The sequence below is a fragment of the Orcinus orca genome, chromosome 2, assembly GCF_937001465.1.
Source record: "Orcinus orca chromosome 2, mOrcOrc1.1, whole genome shotgun sequence".
Lineage (NCBI taxonomy): Eukaryota > Metazoa > Chordata > Mammalia > Artiodactyla > Delphinidae > Orcinus > Orcinus orca.
In genome coordinates this window covers 173968422-173992360 of record NC_064560.1, presented here as the reverse complement: position 1 = coordinate 173992360, position 23939 = coordinate 173968422, and the positions used below count along the sequence as shown (strand labels likewise).

The window sequence follows — 23939 nt, the reverse complement described above, 5'->3', positions numbered from 1 at the left end:
AATGGCCAATAAGCCCATGAAAATATACTCGACATCATTAGTCATGAGGGAAATGAAAATTAAAACCACAATGAGGTACCATTTCATATCCAGTAGAATGGCTATAATTGATAAAATAGACAATAACAAATGATGGCAAGGATGTAGAGAAACACAAAGACTCTTAGACTGCTAGTAAGAATGTAAAATTTCCACTTTGGGAAATGGTCTAACAATTTGTCAAAAAGTTAAACCTCAATTTACCAGTTCCATTTCAGCAGTTCCATTCCTAGGTCTCTAACCAAGAAAAACATGCCCCCCCAAAGACCTGCACACAAATATTCGCAACAGCATTATTCGATAACCCAAGTGTCCATCAACTGGTGAATGGACAAACAAAATATGGTATAGCCATACAATAGATTGTTACTTGGCAATAAAAAGAAATGAAGTACTGATTCCTGCTATAACATGGATGAACCTTGAAAACATTATGCTAAGTGAAAGAAGCCAATCACAAAAGACCACATATTGTATGATTCCACTTAAATGAAATGCCCAAAAAGGCAAATCTATAGGGACAGAAAGTAGATTAGCTGTTGCCTGGGACTTGGGTAGGAATGAGGATTAACTGCAAATTGGCACAAGGGATCTTACTGGGGTGATGAAAATGTTCTACAACTGGATTATGGTGACGGTTGGACAACTCAGTAAATTTACTAAAAATCACTGAATTACAAACTGAAAATGGGCAAATTAGATTACGTAAATTATACCTCAATTAGGTTGGTTTAAAAAAGGAAAAAAAAAAAATGCCCTCAACACTATCACCTCCTCTTCCCTGCAATGAACCTGCAATGAACCACCCTCTTTTTCTTCTCCTTCCAGAAAAATTAGGGTGCTAGCCAATTTGAAACAAGTATCCCAGGCCCACCTCAAACCTACTGAATTTCTGTGAGTGAGGTTCTGGCATTAGTTTAAAATAAACAAAACTTCTGTAATTCTGATGTTCACCACCTGGTTAAGAATCTCTGCTATAAACTATCTCCCCACTATGGTAACCTATCTCTTCCACAAAAATAGTGAATTTCCAGTGAGAGAAACAAACTCTAGCTAGCTCCCTCACTTCTACCTAATTGTCTGACTGACAATAGTAGTTTGTGGCAAGGCTGGTACCAACACACAACATCAGAACCGGGAAACAACAAAACAAAGAAACCAAATGGGACATTTAGTAATCTCTCTGACAGCCACCAAATGTCAACAGGAATGTATATTAAGGAAACGGTAGAATCTCTTGGCAGATAGGTTCTATTTACTTAATACTGAAACCCAATCGTTAAATTTTATTTTAATCTTTGCAATCAGAGATAATTTTAATCTCTGATTCGAACACTCTTTACCCATTTCTCTTAGTTCTATGTTTCTGGTTTGTTCTATTGACAGACAAATTGACAGCTGCTTTAGACCTTGGAAAGCCAACAATACACATTACTTATATATTTATTTATACACAGGCTGCGTGTTAAACTTTTTGAGTAACAAAATTACATTGTGGCTAATACGTAAGAAATATTATTTAACAAGAGGCCACTACAGGCTGGAGTTAAAGACAAATGACTATTAGGTAAATGATGTAAGGTAAACTGTAGGTTACGGCACTTTAAACTTTATTAAGGGAATGCCCATACATGACAAAGCTACTGCATCTGGAGCACAGCTAATCAGACATGCTTTAAATGTCATAAGAATTCTGGACTGCGTCTACTAATAAAAAGTGTTTTCTTCATATTACATAGTGAAAGCAATATATACATTTGTGAAAAACAGAACACCTCCTACAGTATTTACATGAGAAAGGATTAATATCTGTACCATACTAAGGATAACATAAATTAGTAAGAAAAACCTTAAGAGTCAAATAGATAAAATAGAATTTTTATAAGAAATGTAATTAACAATGATCAGAAAATATTCATGTTCACTAATTATCAAAACTACCAAACATTTTATTATTTTTTTTAATATTTATTTGGCCGCACCGGGTCTTAGTTGCGGCACGCAGGATCTTCGTTGCTGTGTGCGGGATCTTTAGTTGCAGCATGAGGGATCTAGTTCCCTAACCAAGGATCAAACCTGGGCCCCCTGCATTGGGAGTGCAGAGTCTTAACCACTGGACCACCAGGGAAGCCCCACTACCAAACATTTTAAAACATTTTATTAAAATATTATATCTTCCAAAAATATTAAGTAGCTGATGCTTGCAAGGCTATAGTATAGTTGTTATATAACTATTTTAGAGAGCTGTTGGCTATATTATAGGAATCATTAAAAATGTTCTCGTTCTTTAACTAAAGTATACCACTATAGGACTTTAAAAGTACTTTTAAGAAGTTATCTAAAACAAGAATTTGAAGCATAATGGGTAGTGGTTTGTAGAAAATAAAGAATGCAGATGTAAGCTTTTATCTATAGAATGGGTAAACAACAAGGTCCTACTATATAGCACAAAGAACTGCATTCAATATCCTGGGATAAACCACAATGGAAAAGAATATTAAAAATGTGTATATATGTATAACTGAATCACTTTGCTGTACAGCAGAAATTAACACAACATTGTAAACCAACTATACTTCAATAAAAAATATTAAAACTAAAAAAAAATAAGAATTTGATACAAAGACATTTATTAACATTGTATTAATAAAAGATTAGAAACAAAGGTTTAACTTTGTTAAATGGAATAGTTTTAATAAATTGTGCATCAAAAATATAAAGCTTGTAGCAATATGTTAAAATGTTTATGATTGATTTATCAAGTGAATAAAGCAGAAATGTGGATCTATAATCTACAGCTTCTACTATTTGCTAAGAGAGTCAAAGATAAAAGATGTAGTTCCTATCCTTATGAAGGACAGGCAAGATAAGAGAGAAGGCAAGACAAGACAGAAGGCAAGACAGACAAGAAGACAGACAATCCAAATACAGTATGATAAGGGTTCTGACAGAGGCCCATAAGATGTTACAGGCGTACATGCAAGGGCAATTGTCTTACACAAGTGGAAGAGAAGATACAGAGATGAGTTCTAAAAAATAAACAATTAACTAGTTGGAGGAGAGGATAGGAAGAGAAAAAAAAAGAAACTCTAGGTTTAGAGTAAAGCAAAGGCATGAAGTAAGAGCCAGTCACACTCATAGAATTGTCAGAAGCTCCATGTGGAGGGAAAGTAAAGAGAGGGAGTAGCAAGTAATGGTAAGCAGAGCTTGGGCCAGCTCAGGAAGAACATAAAAGGCCAGGCAAAAGAATCTAGATTTTATCCTGAAATGAACACAAGAATACTGAAGCGTTCTAAAGCCAAGGTACAACATGGTGAGATTTATGTTTTAAAATGTCCATTTTGGAGACTTCCCTGGTGGTGCAGTGGTTAAAAATCCACCTGCCAATGCAGGGGACGTGGGTTCAACCCCTGGTCTGGGAAGATCCCACATGCCACGGAGCAACTAAGTCCATGAGCCACAACTACTGAGCCTGTGCCCTAGGGCCCATGTGCCCTAGGACCCGACGCCACAGCTACTGAGCCCACATGTCACAACTACTGAAGCCCACGTACCGCAACTACTGAGCCCACGTGCTGCAACTACTGAAGCCTGCATGACTACAGCCTGTGTTCCGCAACAGGAGAAGCCACCGCAGTGAGAAGCCCGTGCACCGCAACGAAGAGTAGCCCCCACTCGCCACAACTAGAAAAAGCCCGTGCACAGCAACGAAGACCCAATGCAGGCAAAAAAAAAAAAAAAAAAAAAAGACAAAGACATAAAATGTCTATTTTGGCCAGCAGTCACATCAGTGCTGCCTAAAGTAGGTAGGGTAGTCCTAACTACAAAGTGGCATGAGAGAACTTTTGGGGGCAGTGGAAATTTTTTTTATCTTTTGGTATACATTTGTCTAAACTCAAACTGTGGGCTTAAAACATATGCAAATTATAACTCAAAATCTGATTCAAAAAATATTTTAAAAATAATCACTCTGGAAGCAGAATGAAGAATGGATCAGAGGCGAATGAGATGGAGAGAGATGAATTAGGATGTTTCTGAAATAATCTAGGCAAGAACTGACAAAGGCTAGCACTGAGGTTGTAGGGAAGTGGAGGATAGAATACTTGAACAATATTAAAAAGATAGTAAAATTAATCAACAGAATGACTGAACACAGAAGGTTAGAACAGAGAAAAGAGTTAGGGCTGGCTTCAGGTTTCAAGTTCGGGTGACTAGGTGATAATGAGGAGAAAGAACAAGTTTTCATGGAGGATGGTAATGAGCTCCATTTTAAATATGTTGAGTTTGGCAGGAGACACACCCAGAGAGAAACCCTGTAGGCAGATGGATGCATACACAGGCCAAGAGATATGATTTGGGGAGTCAACATCATGGTGGTTGCCGACATCAACAATTACATCCGAGTGTTGTGTGTTAGATTAGGATGGAAGGGAACATTGAGAAATGAAGAGTTAATCTGATGAAATGGTTCAGCAGTGTTTTTTTCTCTCTCTCACTTATATTTGCATGATAACGTTTTTAAAGCCCATCACTGGCTTAAAGGTAAAACGAAAACAGCAACAACAAGGGGAGAGCTTAATCACACAAGTCTTTAACGTAGCTTCACTGCCTGAACTGGGGCATGATGTTCAACCCCTTCCCTAGCTAAAGGCTAGTAGCCTGAAGAGGCAGGGAGACTACGAAGCTCACATGAGCAGGGCTCACAGGGAGTCCCTACACTGTCCAAATGGAAAACAGGACTATTTGAACAAAAAGGATTACCAGGAAAATTCTACAATTTTGTGAACACAAAGCCATATATATAGTTCAGGTGTACTTGGTGTACTTATCAAACCCTGGGGGAAAAAGCATTTCTGTCACACTTTCGACCATACTCATAATATTTTCAAAGGTCCATTACCATTAGCTTTTTACTTTTCCAAAATTTACATTTTTTATAGAGGAAATTTATACTTATTGTAATACAAAAAAAAAAATCAAATGACATACAAACATACAAAGTAAGAACCATTTCATTTTCTGGGCACATATTTTCCCATACCGGATACATTCCAGGTCTTGAAGATGTATTCTGCAATCTCGAATCCTGGGGTGGTAGATGGTCAGGCATCTGTGGCTCAGACCCATAGTCTTTCATCTTTTGAAGCTGTTCTTTCTGTTCTCTGTAAACAAATAAAATTGCCATTGTACATAAGGCATGTGTTCTCCATTCCTAAATAACTATAATTAATATTGAAGAACAAAAAAGGAAACTAAAACCTTTTATCAAACCCTCCACAGTGCCCATAAAACATCTCCAGGGTAATACTCTCTTGCCTTTATGAGCTAACTGATCAGTCATCTACGACCTATAAAATAATGATAAATTATTGAAGATCTTCAAGGACCGATTCTAGAACCTGCCTCTTTGGTTTATTTTAATATCTCACCTACTTGTCATGTTTTTCTTTCATCCAACAAAAATCTCTCTTGCTATTTTTTTTTGTTCAATAGTCTTTAGATAAGAGGTTGCAAAATGGTGGCACATGGGCCAAATATCAATGTATTTGGATATATATGAATATATAAAAAGGTTTTTTAAAATTTAGCTTCCATATTAGTTTTAAAATCTGAGCTAGCTGCCATTACTTACAAAGCAAAATAATATATTTTTCCATATAAATTCAAATTTTAAAGAGATCTGCAGACACTGGGCCTACATTCCCACATGCCAACAATCGGCTCAGTGGAGTAGTGGCTGCCCGCTTTAGATGAAGCAGTTTGCCACAGTCCTCACCAAACCCAGTAGAGTTACACTGGCCCGCTTTCACTCATTTTAGTTACCTGTCTGGTTCTTGTGGGCATTTTAGTTTACAGCCCCTGCTGCATACAGTGAGAACAGTTGTCAGTCTAAACCTTTAAAAACAACACTTCATACTCCTAAAGAGTAATTATGTTAACTCTTCCAGTTTTTCTTTAAATCGCTGGTCAAATTCCCTTCACTTTTCCTTACAATGCCCACTGTAAACACATACAACATCTACCACAACCTCTTCAGACCTTTCCAATTTTCTCCCTACCATTTTGTAAAGTATAATGACCCAAAGTAAGGACACAAAGTAAGGGTCAAGTATAAAAAAAGATTATTTTCTGCCTCATGTAAATCATACTATGACTTTCCCAATACAACGTGACTGACTTGTATTCAACTATGACCACTCTTACCCATCACTTCATATATTTTGTTTTATTATGTGGCCTAGAAAGAGCTTTAAAAAAAGGATGATGAGGCACCTTGTATCCAGCATTTCTATACAAAGCAATAACGGGTGAAAAGGAGATTTCAAAAAGGAAAGGAAAGAAACCTTGGCAGCTTAGTAACACCAATCAGCTTGGTGTTCTCCATAAACAACATAGATTTTAGAGACTGGGTTCAAATTCTAGGTTTACCAATTCCGGTAGCCAAGTGGTACTCTCTGAGCCTTAGTGTCTTTGGTGAAGTGGGAATACTACTGCTTATCTTTGCAGGCCTTTGAGATAGGGATTTGAGATAGGAGGATTGAGATAATACATGCTAAATTATCAGCACAGTGCCAGCACACAGTAGGTGTTAAATTAAAGGTGTCCATAATTTAAAAGTGAACAGAGAATAGCTAAATGTTCTATAGCATACTTTCCACATTTACTACTTTCTTCAGGAGTAATCTGGAAAAGTCAAATCTCTTAAGAGTGTATCTTCTATAGACCACAGAAATCTGTTTTGTTTCCTGAGGCACCTGATCTTTCATCTTTACTTACAGGTATTTTTCCTCATTATACTTTTTTAGTCATAAAGCTTCAGTTATAATTTCAATCAGCATAATCCACAAATGTAGACCAGAATTGAAAAATGAAAAAAAACCAATACATTGGAATATATCAAAAACTAACCATTAAAAAACAAACAAACAAACAACTAACCATTAATTTATTTTCACAAAACACTGCCAATTCCTAAGAAATTACTCAAAAAGTAATTTCGCATTGCAATCTGTCAGTGACTCCTAAATTCTCATCTCAGGATATAGTTGGTATAAGGATTACATGAATTAATACATACAAAGCACTTAGTACAGTTCCTGGCACATAGTAAGTGTGCAATAAATGTTAGCTTTTATTATTACTGCCACTAATGGGAAGCATTATGTAGATACCTATAGATAGTTGGGTGATTGTAAATCAAGAAATCCAAATTCTATTCTCCATCTCACAAAGAAAATATTTGATTATGTAGAAACAAGTAACATCCTCAAGTAGAGATACCTGCTTCTAGTTATAATGAAAGATAAAACATCCCAAAAAGAAAGAATCAATAGTTAGATAAATCTGAGGCTGCTTCCAGGTAAACCATTCTTAGCTTCAACAGAGAAAAATATAAATCCTTCCAGCACTTTCCAAAGTTATACCAAAGATTAGTGAATATGAAGTCTATCAGATCTAATACCAAAGAGCAAACTGCCTCAGGGGAAAAAGGGGATTTTACTTATGAGCTCTGTGAAATCCAGAGCACTGGAAAGTTGAAGTTTGAACTTGAAACAATCACAGGCATGGCACGTCGGCAACATAGCTACAAAAGCCAAGAATGGCTATCAAATTTTCATATTTCAGGACATAAGTTTATAATTAATACAGTTCCTAAATATCCATCCTACCCTAAAACAGCACTCAGTGACTAGAAATTGAAATTAAAATCCTGTGGTAATAAGAACTTGAAAAAAAATGATTCCATTCAAATATAACACATCATTTTAAAAAGAGCAGTCTGAATGCGGTTTTGACTAAAAGAAATGATCTTAAGTAGTTAACTTACCGAAGCATTTTCAGTTCTTGTGCAGCTTTCAAAATGATTTCATGCTGCCTCTGACTGAGAACCATTACCCCTCCAAGGCCTTGGTCAGAGTCTAAGTTTGCATCCGACCCCATCATTTCAGAAGAATGATGTGAGGAGGGCATATGTTCCGCCATGGGGGAATGTCTATCCACATCAGATGGGTACCATCTGTCTGACAATCGTTCTCTTTCCCAGTCCATTCTGTCAGGAATATAATCTCGCTTTTCCCGCCACGTATCTCCTCTTTCTGGGTACTCTCGGATCCTCAACTCACCCCTATCACGGAAATCTCGATCATACCCATGGTCTCGATTTCTTTCTTCTCTCCATCTATCATCCCGATATCTATCCACAGGTGGAAGAGGTGGGAGGGGTGGTAAAGGTGGAAGAGATGGAATATCTCGTTCACGGAACTGTGATTCTTGTTCATCCAGTGGTCTCCCATAATCTCTGTCCCACTCATTATCCAAATTTCTATCATACATATCCATAGGTCTTCCAATCCGATCCACATCCCTGTCCAAGTCCCTGTCCATTTCCCTGTTGTAGTCCTCATCCATATCCTGATCTCTCTCCCAATCATCCCACCAAGGGCCTCGTCTATCTCCATCGTGAGATCGAGATGGTGCCGGAAACCTGTCCTCTCTGTTATAGGAATCTAGTGTATCATCTTGATAGTCATGTTCACATTCTCTCCAGTATCTCTCTCTATCCCAATCATCAAGTCTTTCTCGTTCCACTGGAGCATTTCTACCATCTAATGGGAACTCTTCATGCCCTCTCTCTTCTCCATGGTTCCACGTTGCCCTAGGAGGCTCATCTCGGTGATACGAATACATTTTTTCCCCACCATCTCCTGGTTCTGGTCTAAATGGACCTCTGTCACGACCAAACTCTGGTCTTCCCAGACCCCTTTCCCGACTGCCAGGCCCTCGAGGTGGTCCCGTCTCCCTGCTCCCGGCTCTTCGGGGTGGTACTCTCTCTCTACTCCCAGGTCTTCGAGGGGGTCCTCTCTCCTGACTGCCAGCCCTCCGAGGTGGTCCCCTTTCTCGGCTGCCAGCTCTACCCCTCTCCTGGCTGCCTTGCAGACCACCTGGCATTTTCTCCCGACTGCTTCCTGGCCTCACCAACCCTCTGTCCCGGCTGCCTTCTCCTCTACTCATCTTCTCTCGACTGTCTTCTCTTCTACCCATCATTTTATCACGAAAGTCTTCTTGCTTGACCAGCCCTGGGCCACGGCTGATTGCCTGGCCTCGACCTCTATTTACTAGTCCTTTATCCCGTGTGTCTTCCATTCTGCTTTGCCCAGGACCTCTGTAAGATGAGCTGCTGCCTCGATTGCCTTCTAACCTATTATCTCTGTTATCTGGCCGAGGCAGCCCTTTATCTTGGTTGTTTTCTGAATGGGGAAGACCAATACCCAAAGGTTTAAAATCATTATCGGCAGTTAGTGATGATGATGTTGCTACTGCTGTTCCTCCCTCCATCCCCCCTGTTTTTGAGGGAAAAGTAGATTGAGAAGGTACAGGTTTATTTGCAAGGGGTACAGGCTGAGTAACAGCTTGGGCTTTGTCCATTTGAGTCTCCATACTTTGAGAATTCTGGTCCCAATTAGAAGGCTCTATGGGCCCTTCCGAGACTTCGCTTTTAGGTGGCTCTTGTTGAGAGTCGCTTAGATTCTCATTTGACTGAGCCGCCTTGGCATCCTTTACATCTGCAGCAATGGAAAATGCAGCTGATTGCATTTTAAAATTCTTCTGCTGGTTACTACTGGTGTCTGCTAATGGTTCTTTGTTTCCTGGTTCTGCTTGTGACTTAGGTTGCTGCTGATGTTGCTGTCCAAAAGCTGGTTTGGGGCCTTTCCACTGTGGTCCACTCTGTCGAGGACTGAGGGATGTATTGGGGGTAATATAGAACTGAGATGCTGGCCCCCGGGGAATCATTCCCCATTTGCTTTTAGCGCCCTCTGTTGGGTGACCTTCATATCTGGGTCTTGGCCCATCGGGGCGATTTCCTTCAAAACGAGGCCCTTTGGGTCTCGGTCCTTCACACCTTGACCCTAAATCCTCAAATCTTCGAGGACCATCAAATCTACAAGTAAAACAAAAGATATTACTCAAGACAGTAAAGCAGAAAAAAAAAATTCTCCATGTAAAAATATTTAAGGCAATCTTGCCTTAGTATCTGTTTACAAAAATGACTCTTAGTCATTAAACAAACCCTGAGATATCCATATCTTAGAACCAGTATGTTAAGGTGGCAGAGCTCAGAAGGTCTCAGGACAAATCTCCTGCAGCAAGTCACTGATATACTGAATTGTTCAAAAGCAATTATAAATATTGTGCCTTAGTAGACAGAAAAGGCCACTCATTTCAAACAGAAAAAAAAGTCCCGTAGAATTCTGAAAGTACTTTTAGAGTTAAATTATAACTAAAAACTAAATATGAAACAATTAACAAGATAATATAGGATGATTACAGATATTGTTGGAGCTAACATTATCATCTTGACTAATTGACAAAAAGTTGAAAAAACAGCAGCCAGCTATGTCTTAAGAGCATGCCCTGACATTTAAAAATCCGGACAGAGATATTTTTGCTATGGACCCACTTGCATATTTGGTAAATATTTAGTGTATATCCTCTGTCAGGCACTATGCTACATCCAAGGGATACATGAATAAAATGTCTTCTTTACCCTCAAAGGGTTTACAATGGAAAAGAAAGAATCTAAGTGTAAATAACTGCCAAAAGGTACAATGACTAAAGTCTATCTGCATATAGTAAGGGCAACAGAGGAGAGAATGGTTAGTTCTACCAGGGTGAAGGTGGTGCTCTCCAATAAAGGCTTTATATCATAGAAGATGCTTAAGTTAACTCTTGAAAAACAAATTCTCAGAGATCAGGTTAACAGAGAGTATTGGAGATGATGGCAGTGGGTGGCAAGGACATCTCAGGCTAAGGAAGCATTATGAGGAAAGGCAGAGAAACACATACCAGCATAGCATGTTTGGCAAACAGTTTAGCATGGCTGAAAGAAAGAGGAAACAAAATCTAGGACACCTAGGAAAGGAGAAGGAGTGGAAAAGCAGCACACTAAGAGATAAGGTAAAGAGGCAGGCAAGGGTCAATCTCCAGAAGACCTCGTATACCTCGGTGGCATGGACTACTGGTACACCTCCAATATTCATTCCCCCTTTTTCTACAGTAATTGAGCCTCTCCATTATTAGCTAGACATAAGGATAGCCAGACTAAAAACTCCTTTTCCCAAACTCTCTTGCAGCTGGAACGTTTAGCCATGTTCTGGCCAATGAGCTGAGAGTGAAAATGATTTACACATCCTTCCAGGTTGTAAACTTAAAGGGAAGAACACATCCTTCTCTTCACCATTTTCTTTTTCATGCTGGCTCTGACATGGTGGTGAGGCATCCTGAACCACGTAGGTAAGGCCAACATACTAAGAGATGGTAAAGTAACAAATCAGAAGGAACCTGGATTCTTAACACTGTAGAGCCACCATATAAGTCCCGAGAGAGAATAAACTTCTAACTTGTTAAAGCCATGTGACTTTGGATCTCTGTTACAACAGGTGAATTAATTCAGCTGGGTAAGGAGTTGGAAATTACCTTAAGCACGTAGAGCCACTAAATATGACGTGATTTTTAAAAGATTTCTCTAGCAGAAAAGTAGTAAATGGATAAGTGGGAAAAGCTAATTGTAGATTGTCTCTACAATTTGAGTAAGTGAAGGTGAAGTCTGTTCTAAGGCAGTGATTGATATGAGGATGTAAAGGAGGAGATAAAGAGAGATGTGAAGGAAAGTAAAGCTGATAAATTTTCTAACAGGTGGGATTAAAATAATGGAAAAGGAAGAATTTAGGATGGTTCCAAGGTTTTTGGCTTCGGTGATAGTGATGCCTTTCATGCCTCTAATGAGAAATAGAAGGGTTTTTCTTTCATTTGTTAGGGAAATAAATGAGAGTAATAAATTCGGTTTCAGCAAAATATTAACTTCCCATCCCTGTGACATCAGTCTTTGGTGATCTAGAAGTCTTAGTTTCAAAGGGATAATGCTTCTATCAGGGGACACAACAATGATTCTATTAAACTCCAGTTCAGACTGCCACCTGGCCACTTTGGGTTCTGAATCAACAAGCAAAAAAGGGAGTTACTGTACTGGCTGGGGGGGATTAATCCTGTCATTCAAGGGGAAATTGGGTTATTTCTACACAGTGAGGGTGAGGAATATGTCTGGAATGGAGGAGATCCTCTAGGACATCCCTTAGTACTTCCATGTCCTGTGATTAAAGTCAACAGAAAACTAAAATAACTCAATTCAGGCAGGGTTGAGAATAGCTCAGACCTTTCAAAAATGAAGGTTTGGGTCACTCCACCAGACAAGGAACCAAGACCAGCTGCGGTGCTCACTGAGACTAAAGGGAATATGGATTAAGTAGAGGAAGAAGGCAAGTTATAAATACCAACTGTAATTACATGACCAGTTGCTGAAATACGGGCTGTGATAGTTATGAATATTTCTTCCTTAACGTTTGATATTAAATGTTTAAGTATATATTTATTAGTCAAATGTTTTTGATTGATTTTTCTTCCTTATCATCTAACGTAAGATGTATTAGTACTAGATAGCTTTATATCTCAGAATTTAAGTTACAGAATATCAAAGAGGGGATGTAAACCAGCTAGAGAATGACGATTTCCCCAAAGACAGAAAAGGGGCTTTATAATCTTTTCTGGGGAAAGGGTTAGAAAATTTCAGGTTGACCAGGGATAAATGTTTCATGTTAGACACAAAAATCTCCCGTGACCCACCCTAATAAGAAACATAGAAGAAAGAAAGAAACACGGCTGGAAAATGTACTTCAGCCCAGCCAAGTTGACACTATATAGTCATCGCAAGAAATTAAAAAATACATAAACTCATGCCGTGGAGCGACTAGGCCCGTGCGCCACAACTACTGAGCCTGCGCTCTAGAGCCCAAGAGCCACAACTACTGAAGCCTGCGTGCCTAGAGCCGGTGCTCCGCAACAAGAGAAGCCACCGCAATAAGAAGCCTGCGCACTGCAACGAAGAGTAGCCCCCGCTCGCGACAACTAGAGAAAGCCCACGCGCAGCAACGAAGACCCAATGCAGAAATAAATAAATAAATAACATTTAAAAAATAAATAAATAAAAATACATAAACTCACTATAAACAGAGAGAAGGGGCTACCAGTAGATGAGGATTTTGTTTTTAAATTCTGGAAGACAAAGAACAAACATGAGTGGTAACATATGGAACAGGAAGAAGCCGCAGTTTAGAGTGCTGGTAGCAGAGAAGGTTACAATCAAAATGGGGCTGGCCTGCCCACAGAAACCCAGAGAGGGTCAGGATTCTCAGAATCCAGGGATGCTGGGGAAAGACAAGTAAGACTTGGGGCTAAAATTATGTAAATTAAAATCTATATTCAGAACCACTGATCAGCCTTTCTCTGGTCTTGAATGTCTCTAAATGCCTGAATTTAAGGGTCCCGTAGCGTTAGCAGTTTTTTGCCCTATCAGTTAAAGCAAAGTCTGACAATTGGTTAGCCCCCCACATATACACAGAGCTCCCAATCAGCTTCAGTGTCTCCCACTCTTAAACATAAATGGACAACCAGAGATCACAATATATTTGAGAAATGTCTCCAAAATGAAAAGAAGAGTGGGAGCCCCATTGGCAATGATTTTTTGATTCTGACATCAAAAGCAAAGCAACAGGGACTTCCCTGGTGGTGTAGTGGTTAAGAATCTGCCTGCCAATGTAGGGAACACGGGTTTGAGCCCTGGTCTGGGAAGATCCCACATGCCGCGGAGCAACTAAGCCCACGCGTCACAACTACTCAGCCTGCAAGCCATAACTACTGAGCCCGTGTGCCACAACTACTGAAGCCCAAGCACCTAGAGCCTGTGCTATGCAACAAGCCACCACAATGAGAAGCCCGCGCAACTCAACGAACAGTAGCCCCCGGTCGCCACAACTAGAGAAAAGCCTGAGTGCAGCAGTGAAGACCCAATGCAGCCAAAAATAAATAAAGTAAATAAAAGCTTTTAAAAAAGCTTACTTAAAAAAAAAAAGCAAAACAACAAAAGCAAAAACAAAGTGGGACTACATCAAACTAAAAAGCTTCTGCACAGCAAAGCAAACCATCAATAAAATGAAAAGGCAGCCTACTGAATGGGAGAAAATATTTGCAAATCATGTATCTGATAAGGGGCTAATTCCAAAATATATAAAGAACTCATACAACTCAACAGCAAAAAAAGAAACAATATGATTTTAAAATGAGCAAAAGATCATAGATACTTTTCCAACAGACAAATGACATTTTTCCAAAGAAGATACAGAGATGTCTCTCCAAAGAAGACATCATGAAAAGATGCCCTACATCACTAATCATCAGGGAAATGCAAATCAAAACCACAATGAGATAGTACTTTACATTTGTTAGAAAGGCTATTATCAAAAAGACTAGAAATAACAAGTGTTGGCAAGGATACAGAGAAAAGGGAACCCTTGTGTACCACTGGTGGGAATGTAAACTGGTGAAGCCCACTATGGAAAACAGTATGAAGGCTCTTCAAAATATTAAACATAGAACTATCATATGACCCAACAATTCCACTTCTATTTATTGGAAGAAAATGAAAAAACTAACTCAAAAAGATATATGCACCTCCCCCCCACCCCGTGTTCACTGCAGCATTATTTACAATAGCCAAGGTATGGAAACAACCTATGTTGTTGATGGCTGAATGGATAACGAAGATGTGGTATATACATTCAATGGAATATTATTCAGCCACAAAAAAGAATGAAATCTTTTCGTTTGCAACAATATAAATGGACCTGCAGAGCATTATGCTAAGTGAAATAAGTCAGAGGAAGACATACTATATGATCTCTCTTATATTTGGAATCTTAAAAAAATTTTAATTAATTAAAAAACCAAGCTCATAGATATGGAGAACAGACTGATGGTTGCCAGAGGCAGGGTGTGGAGGTGGGAAAAATGGGTAAACTTTTTGTTTTCTTTTGTTTTTTAGTTTACATAAATTATAATAAAAATATATTCAACCTCAAATTATATATCCAAATTACTAATCAAGTGTGAGGTTAGATTAAAATATTTTCAGGCATGCAAGGGCTCAGGAAACTCCAACCCACAATTTCTTAGTTGAGCATGCACTCCAGGAAAAGGAGGCACTAAACCACAAACTGGAAGCCATGAGATTCAGTAAACAGTGAATCCAATCTAGAAGGAGAGTCAAGGGAAATGCTGGAGTAACAGCCATATGACAGATCTTGAAAGCAGCAAACCAGCCAACCAGCCCAGGCAAAAGCAAGAGAATGCATGAATCTGGGGGAGAGATCTCAAGAGAAAAGAGATGTTGCTTTTGAGTCTGGAGTTGGAGGATTATTTTAAAGATGTTGCAAGAAGAGGGACTTACCTGGTGGTCCAGGGGTTAAGCTCACGTGCCACAACTACGGAGCCCACGCATCACAACTAGAGAGCCCGCATGCCACAGCTAGAGAGAAGTCTGTGTGCCACAACTAGAGAAGCCTGTGTGCCACAGCTAAGAGCCCATGCACTGCAACAAAAAGAGCCCACGTGCCACAACTAAGACCCAATGCAGCCGAATAAATAAATATTTTTTTAAAAAAGATGTTGCAAGAAGAAAGGCAACTAGAAATTCTAAAAAAGTTATTATGCTAAAGGAAATGTAATCACAATACACTGTTTACCTCTATGAACATTATTTACTGAATGAAATAAATATATTGGGCAGATGGAGTTAGAGAACAGTATAAGAACTAAACCTTTATCTATCAGAATAGGAAGTAAACATGTAGTATCTAATGTGTAAGTATACATGTGTAAGTCAAGAAAGTAGCAACACATTATTTAGTCATATGAAGGTAACTACCAAAAGAAACAGCTAAAGAATTAAAAGATGTCATTAGGAAATATGTCTAGGGTGGTTTGGGGCAGTGGGTGGTTGTTTCTCTTGATTTTTAAAAAACCAAGTGTGTGTATCACTTTGATAAAAATGTAAAATGTATTTCTTTAAAAGACACACAGAGAGTGTTAGCCCTAACCAGGAAAAGGGCTTCTTCTGAGAGTACAAGAAAGATTAGGATGGCAACTTAAGTAATGGTAAGGCCGGGAAGTGAGTTTCATTGGGCCTGAAAGCCTTGATTATCTCTGTGAAGCAGGAAGCTAAATGAAAGATACAAAGAGAAATAATGATGTTTGCTAAGACAGAGAAAGCAACATTAGCACAGATGGTCTATGCAGAATAGTGAAGGCTTGACACAGCTATTGTTGGATAAAGAGGAAAGGAGCTGACCAGGTGCTTGTCAAAACCATGTCACAGGGAACTCCCGGTTAGGACTCCGAGCTTCCACTTCGATCCCTGTTCAGGGAACTAAGATCCCACAAGCTGCGTGATGCAGCCCCCCCAAAAAAAGGTACGTTGCAATGCTAAAAATAAAGACCACATATTTATGAAGGTAAAGAAGTATGCCATTTCAGGTTTTGTGATGATTTGGTTCCTTTTCTTGAAGTTACATTTATTAATTCAAAGTGTCTGAAATAACACCTTAGGTCATTAAAGATATGTAAAGTCATCTGTTTTGTACTGAATTCAGCAATTATTAGTTCATATAAGTGATAAGAGAAGACTATATATAATACACAAGTCAGTATAAGAACACTTTTCAACATGTTAGTGTTATAATCAAATTCTGAATATGAATGAACTGCTTTTTAACTAAACTGTGAACGCCTTGAGAATTTTACCCGTAACTAAGACATTCTGGCGTAAGCAACATTTATTGAACACCTACTAATTGTCGTGTACTGTGTTAGTGCTGGAAATAAACTGATACCTAACCTCAAGGAGTTCACAGTCCATAAGAAGAATGAAACAAGTAAATCAACAGTTAGAACAGAATTTGATAAATATGGGGCATGTTGGTCTTGCTCACTTAAGTATCCCCAATGTCTGACTCACTGAAAGATCTCGACACATAATTACAGAAGTGCCATCCCCAGGGCAGGAAAAGTAGGGATTGATAAAGCAAAAAATGACAGAAAGGGGATTCCAAACAAGGAAAAGAGCATAGGCAAAGGCCAGAGGAAAGGATAAAGGAAGCAGAAGGCACTAAAAGATGTAAAGATATAGAAGAAGTGAACATGGCGGAAAAGTTGTAAAACGTAATGAACTCATTTCTGTAAGCCTCATGCCTGCATATATAATATGCAGTGTTTATGAAAAGGTAGGGTGCTTTGCTTTTAGATTTAATTGTTGACCAGGAGCCAAGGGTCATCATTTTATTTTTATTTGGGGAGTCAGAATATGTTAAACCAATTGAAATATACTTTCAACACTACATATAAATGGAAATTAGTTATCAATACTGCACTTCAAATTTTTCAAAGTTCAAGGATGTTAAAAATGTCAGACTATCAAAACCTTTTTGATTTATAAAAGTAAAGAGCTTTTAGGCCTTTGGAATAAATATATTAAGAGATACTCATATTAAACATATGTACGAAAATAAGCCATCTTTACATCAACACAATGAACTACTATGACCTTTTTAACGTATAAAAACGTACTGGAAATAAAGTACAAACGTAGTATACATCCACTAAATACAATCACACAAAAACACATGCATTGTACATTGGTTAGATGAAAAGAAAAAAAGACAAACATCTGGTGTTTAAATATTTTGAAAATTTTTGCTTGTACAGTTAGGTATTTCATAAACTTCTAAAAAATAAAACCCCTAAAACTAGGTATGAAACCATTAGAACTAGGTATAAAAATTTCAAAACTTGATACAAAAAATATACTCCAAATTGGGTACAAAAACTTAAGAGGGATGCAGAAATACAAATACCCTTAAACAAGATAATGTCTGATTATCACAATATATAAACACATTCACATCAGTAGACCACGGTAATTACAAGATTTTAAATTCTGGAATCAAATTCCTGCCCTTTTAGTTTTCATGTGAAATAATGCCATTTTCTAATATGTATAACCAAGATCCTAAAATCAAAATTCCAAAGAGAAATAATCACTATAAACAGGAAAAGCCATGGCAAATGGAAGCATTAAGAAAAATTATGGTGTTCATAGTCCCTTGTTAAACCTAGTAAGACAGCTACAGAATGGAAGAGGTCACAATTCCAATCCTAAAACTAATCAAAAATAGGTATAACTGATCAGAAGCCTTGATATTATTAAAATATCAGTTCTTCCTCAACATGGTCAATAGAGTCTATGCAATGTTCAGCAAAATTCCAGCGTATTTTTGAAAACTGACAAGCTGCCTCTAAGCATTATATGGGAAACAGAAAGGACCAAGAATGGTCAAGACAATCTAGATCAGGGGTCAGCAAACTACGGCCCAGGGCCAAACCCAGTTAAGACTGATTTTTAAAATATTTTTATAGGTTAAAAAAAGAAAGAAAGAAAAAGGAAGAAAGAAAAATACTTGACAGAGACCAAACATGGCCCACAAAGCCTAAAAATATTTACAGTTCAGCCTTCACAGAAAATCCCTGATCTAGAAACACAGAATTGGAGGACTTACACTAAGAGATATCAAGATTTATTATGAAGCTACAGTAATTAAAACTATTTGACAGGCTTCCCTGGTGGCGCAGTGGTTGAGAATCTGCCTGCTAATGCAGGGGACACGGGTTCGAGTCCTGGTCTGGGAGGATCCCACATGCCGCGGAGCAACTGGGCCCATGAGCCACAACTACTGAGCCTGTGCATCTGGAGCCTGTGCTCCGCAACAAGAGAGGCCCGCGCACCAAGATGAAGAGTGGCCCCTACTTGCCACAACTAGAGAAAGCCCTCGCACAGAAACGAAGACCCAACACGGCAAAAATAAATAAAATTAATTGATTAAAAAAAAAAGAAAAAAAAACTATTTGACACTGGTGCAAGGATAGACAAATAAACCAAAGTAATAGAATCCACAGACAAATCCACATATATAGTCACTTGAGTTATGATGGAGACACTGTAAAGTAGTAAGAAAAGGATGACTTTTTCAATAAATGGTACTGGGGTCAACATGATAGCCATATGGAAAACAATGAACTTTACCCTACCTCATACTATACATTAACAAAAAAATCAATTCTATATGGATTGTTGATTTTAAAATAGAAAGGTAAAACAATAAAAGAAAACAAATACAATAATGTATTTATGGGCTTGGAGTAAGCAAAGATTTCTTAAACAGGACATGAAAAGGCACTAACCATAGAGAAAAGATCAATAAATTAGACTACTAAATTAGAAAAATCAAGAATTTCTATTAATCAAAAGATACCATTGGGCTTCCCTGGCGGCGCAGTGGTTGAGAGTCCGCCTGCAAATGCAGGGGACACGGGTTCGTGCCCCGGTCCGGGAGGATCCCACATGCCGCGGAGCGGCTGGGTCCATGAGCCATGGCTGCTGAGCCTGCGCGTCCGGAGCCTGTGCTCCGCAACGGGAGGCCACAACCGTGAGAGGCCCGCGTACCACAAAAAAAAAGATAACATTAACCCTTGGGGTTCATTTGGGTTCACTGGATTCAATTATAGTTTTTGAGTTTTTTAAAAACAGTTCTATTTGTAAGGATTGATATTTCATGACTTTTTTTTTTCCTACAGGCTTTCCTAAGAACAAAGAGAAAATTTACTTTTTGAAAAAGAGAATGAAGTTTACATTATCTTGCAATTACCATATAGGTCCACTGAATTCTTTCATAAACCTAAGATACATTATGGAATCTTCTTTCTATATACTGAAACATTTTGTGATCTTCTTATCCTAGAATTCATTATTACTCATCATTCCTTATCAATTATTCCCAACTATGCTAAAGATCAAAATACGAAGACAACAAAAGAATGATGGAATTGTAAAATAAGCTGTCACCCCTCCTTGCATTGCCCAAAATACTGCAGCTTGCTTTTAGGGTTCATTGAGCACAAGTGAGAATTCAGAAATTTTCATTTCCTGACAAAGAAAAGTGACACAGAAAGTTGTGTCAAAATTATTAGATGGGCCTTCCCTGGTGGCGCAGTGGTTAAGAATCCACCCACCAAGGCAGGGAACACAGGTTCAAGCCCTGGTCCGAGAAGATCCCACATGCCGCGGAGCAACTAAACCCGTGCGCCACAACTACTGAGCCCACACTCTAGAGCCCACGAGCCACAACTACTGAAGCCCGCGCGCCTAAAGCCCATGCTCCATAACAAGAGAAGCCACCACAATAAGCCCGCGCACTGCAATGAAGAGTAGCCCCCACTCTCCACGACTAGAGAAAGCCTGCACACAGCAACGAAGACCCAGCACAGCCAAAAATAAAATAAATGAAATAAATTTATTAAAAAAAAATTATTAGGGCTTCCCTGGTGGCGCAGTGGTTGAGACTCTGCCTGCCAATGCAGGGGACACGGGTTCGTGCCCCGGTCCCGGAAGATCCCACGTGCCGCGGAGCGGCTGGGCCCGTGAGCCATGGGCACTGAGCCTGTGCATCCGGAGCCTGTGCTCCGCAACGGGAGGGGCCACAACAGTGAGAGGCCCGCATACCGCAAAAGAAAAAAAAATTATTAAATGAATCAAAAGATAAATGCAGAGACAGCTACGCTCTAGGTCCTAATAATGATGTGAAATTAATCATACAAGCAAAATCTCTATGAGTCCTCGGATGACAATATCCTAGATGAATACTCTCAAACTCAAGATAGGATGAGTGAACAATATATTTCTAAGGACAGAAAGGAAATGTGGTATCGTCATCCAGTTAGTTATTAAACAGGGAAGACTTCATCACATATTTTTGGCAAGAACCTGGACCATTCTGCTTTGCTAAAAGAATATGTGACAGAATTATTTCATCTTCTATAATGTTTGTGTGTCAAATTTTACTTGATGCAAAGAGTTTTATTCTTTTAAATTTTTTTTTTTTTTTTTTTTTTTTTCGGTATGCAGGCCTCTCACTGTTGTGGCCTTTCTCGCCGCGGAGCACAGGCTCCGGACGCGCAGGCTCAGCGGCCATGGATCACGGGCCCAGCCACTCCGCGGCATGTGGTATCTTCCCAGACCGGGGCACGAACCTGCGTCTCCTGGATCGGCAGGTGGACTCTCAACCACTGCGCCACCACGGAAGCCCTCTTTTAAAATTTTTAGGGGCTTCCCTGGTGGCACAGTGGTTAAGAATCCTCCTGCCAATGCAGGGGACATGGGTTTGAGCCCTGGTCCAGGAAGATCCCACATGCCGCGGAGCAACTAAGCCCGTGTGTCACAACTACTGAGCCTGCGCTCTACAGCCCGCAAGCCACAACTACTGAGCACGCGTGCCACAACTACTGAAGCCCACACACCTAGAGCCCATGCTCCTCAACAAGAGAAGCCACTGCAATGAGAAGCCCGCGCAACTCAACGAAGAGTAGCCCCCACTCGCCACAACTAGAGAAAGCCTGCGCGCAGCAACGAAGACCCAACGCAGACAAAATTCAATTAATTAAAAAAATTTAATTAAAATTTCTAGTAAGTTGTTTTTATTATGCCTTTATTCTTAATTCTGTAAATTACTTGTAAAATTACTTTTAAATTAAAAAAATAAAAAGGTTCCAGGACTTCCCTGGTGGTCCAGTGGGTAAGACTCCACGTTCCCAATGCAAGGGGCCTGGGTTCAATCCTGAGTTGGGAAACTAGATCCCGCATGCATGCCGCAATTAAGAGTTCGCATGCCGTAACTAAGAGTCCACAACTGCAACTAAGAAGCCTGCATGCCGCAACTAACAGTCAGCATGCTGCAACTAAAGATTGTGCATGCTGCAAGTAAAACCCGGCGCAGCCAAAATGTAAATAAATAAATAAATAAATAAATAAATATATAGATTTGTCTTTTTTTGTTTTTTTGCGGTACATGGGCCTCTCACTGCTGTGGCCTCTCCCGTTGCGGAGCACAGGCTCCGGATGCACAGGCTCAGCGGCCATGGCTCACAGGCCCAGCCGCTCCGCGGCATGTGGGATCCTCCCGGACCGGGTCATGAACCCGTGTCCCCTACATCGGCAGGTGGACTCTCAACCGCTGCCCCACCAGGGAAGCCCCTAAATAAATATTTTTTAGAAAGGTTCCAATGCACCATCTAGATGGTAAAGTGAAGACTACTTTTTTAGTATACTGAAGGATAAGGATGCAAAAAGTGCTGCAGAGTGAGAAACAGTCAAGACAATCTAGACATATGAACTGATATCTAGTATATATAAAGGACTCCTACAAACCAATAAGAAAAAAACATAACCCAACAGTAAAACAGGGGAAAGACTTGAATCAGCATTTCATAAAAGAGGAAATCCAACTGAACGAAAATCAAATGGAATGGAAGTCAATCTCATTCGTCATCAGGGAAATATAAATTAAAGCCATATTACAATACCACTAGACATACACCAAGATTGCTAAAATTTTAAAGTTTAATAACACCAAGTACTAATGAGGATACAAAAAAAAATGGAATACAGAAACACTGGTGGTGAGAGTGTAAACTGACACAACCACTTTGGAAAACTGTTTGACAATATCTATCAAAGCAGAACATATTCGTACTCTTATGACCAAGCAATTCCCATCCTTGGCATATATCTAAACAAAATTAAATACAAACACACACACACACACACACCCCCCAAAGGGACATATATAGCACCAAAGACACAAAGCGGTGTTTTTCATAATAACCACCAAAAACTTAAATGACCATCAATATTAGAATGGATAAACAGATTGTGGTATATTCATACAATAAAATACTGTAAAGAAATGAGAATGAAACAAACTACAGCTACACACAACATGGCTGAATCTCACAATAACATAATGTTAGGTGAAAGAAGCCAGACTCAAGAGTACATACAGCATGAGCCCATTCATGTAAAGTCCAAAATAGGCAAAACTAGTCTCTTGTGTAAAAAGCTGGAATAGTGGCTATCTTTGGGATGAGGAAAATGGGGAGGGGCATGAGTGGCACTTCTCAGACACTGTTAATTTCTGTTTCTTAATCTGAGTCGCGATAACACAGGTGTATCTGTGAAAATTTACTAAGCTGTACACTTATGATTGTGCACATCTCTGTATGTTCCTCTTCAATAAGTAAGTTTTATTATTGAAAATAAAAGATTCTTGGAAACCAACATCTACCAACATGACAGTTTACTGGAGCTGTGGTAGTCTTCTACAAGACTTGATGAATCCAATGCCACATACACATATAAACAGTTTCAAAAAGCTGCCCCAGATGCTCAACAATGTGGTGTGCTACTCACATATGATGCATTTATGTCACTTGATTTTTTGAAAACCTTCAGTTTTTAGAAAGCAGCCTAAATCTGGATTTTTCAAAAAACTCAAAGTAATTTCCAGTACTTTATTTAACAGTGCGTAATTGGTAAATCAGTTAACTGTATTCTCAGTTCTTGTTTTTCTACCCAGCTTTGTTTAAGAAACCACACACACACACACACACACACACACACACACACACACACACAGAGTGGCTTACCGTATGTTATATATATAGCAAACGCTGAATTCAACTAATAAAGGAAATTCACGAGTTTTCTTAATAGTGTGGATTATTCTTACCTCAGTCTCTTTTACTCACTGACCGGCTTCCCACTGATCTCTTTTTCTCCCACGTAACAAAGGTTAAAAAAAAAAAAAAAAAAACCATGCCTGGGCAACAGTCACAAACTATACTTTACATGGGCTAAGTGAACAAAAGAAGTAGAAGGGTAATAGAAATGGCAATGACACAGCTAGATCAGGGAAAGGTTTTTAAAACAAGGTAGGAAAAAAAAAAAACAAGGTAGAAATGTGAGCAGGATACAATTCAAGGACAAAATATGCCATCCTTATCAAAGCTGCAGGTGGAAAAAGCCAGGAAGGGATATCTCATATCTAAAAACAGTGTAATCTCCATTC

The 23939-nt window shown here is 39.1% G+C and overlaps 1 protein-coding gene across 7 annotated transcripts in view; it reads right to left on the bottom strand.

Moving 5' to 3' along the window:
* Positions 1–23939, bottom strand: part of YLPM1 (YLP motif containing 1) — a 66808-nt gene that overhangs the window by 25800 nt on the left and 17069 nt on the right. For all 7 annotated transcript variants that reach the window (XR_004476714.2, XR_007475922.1, XM_004262241.3 and 4 more), the window contains exons 5-6: positions 7868–9979; positions 5081–5201 (exon numbers count right to left, since the gene is read on the bottom strand). Coding sequence is in view for 5 of the 7 variants with exons in the window: in XM_004262241.3 (XP_004262289.2) it covers positions 5081–5201; positions 7868–9979 (2233 nt within the window). In the remaining 2 variants the exon portion in view is untranslated. The remainder of the gene's footprint in view (positions 1–5080; positions 5202–7867; positions 9980–23939) is intronic.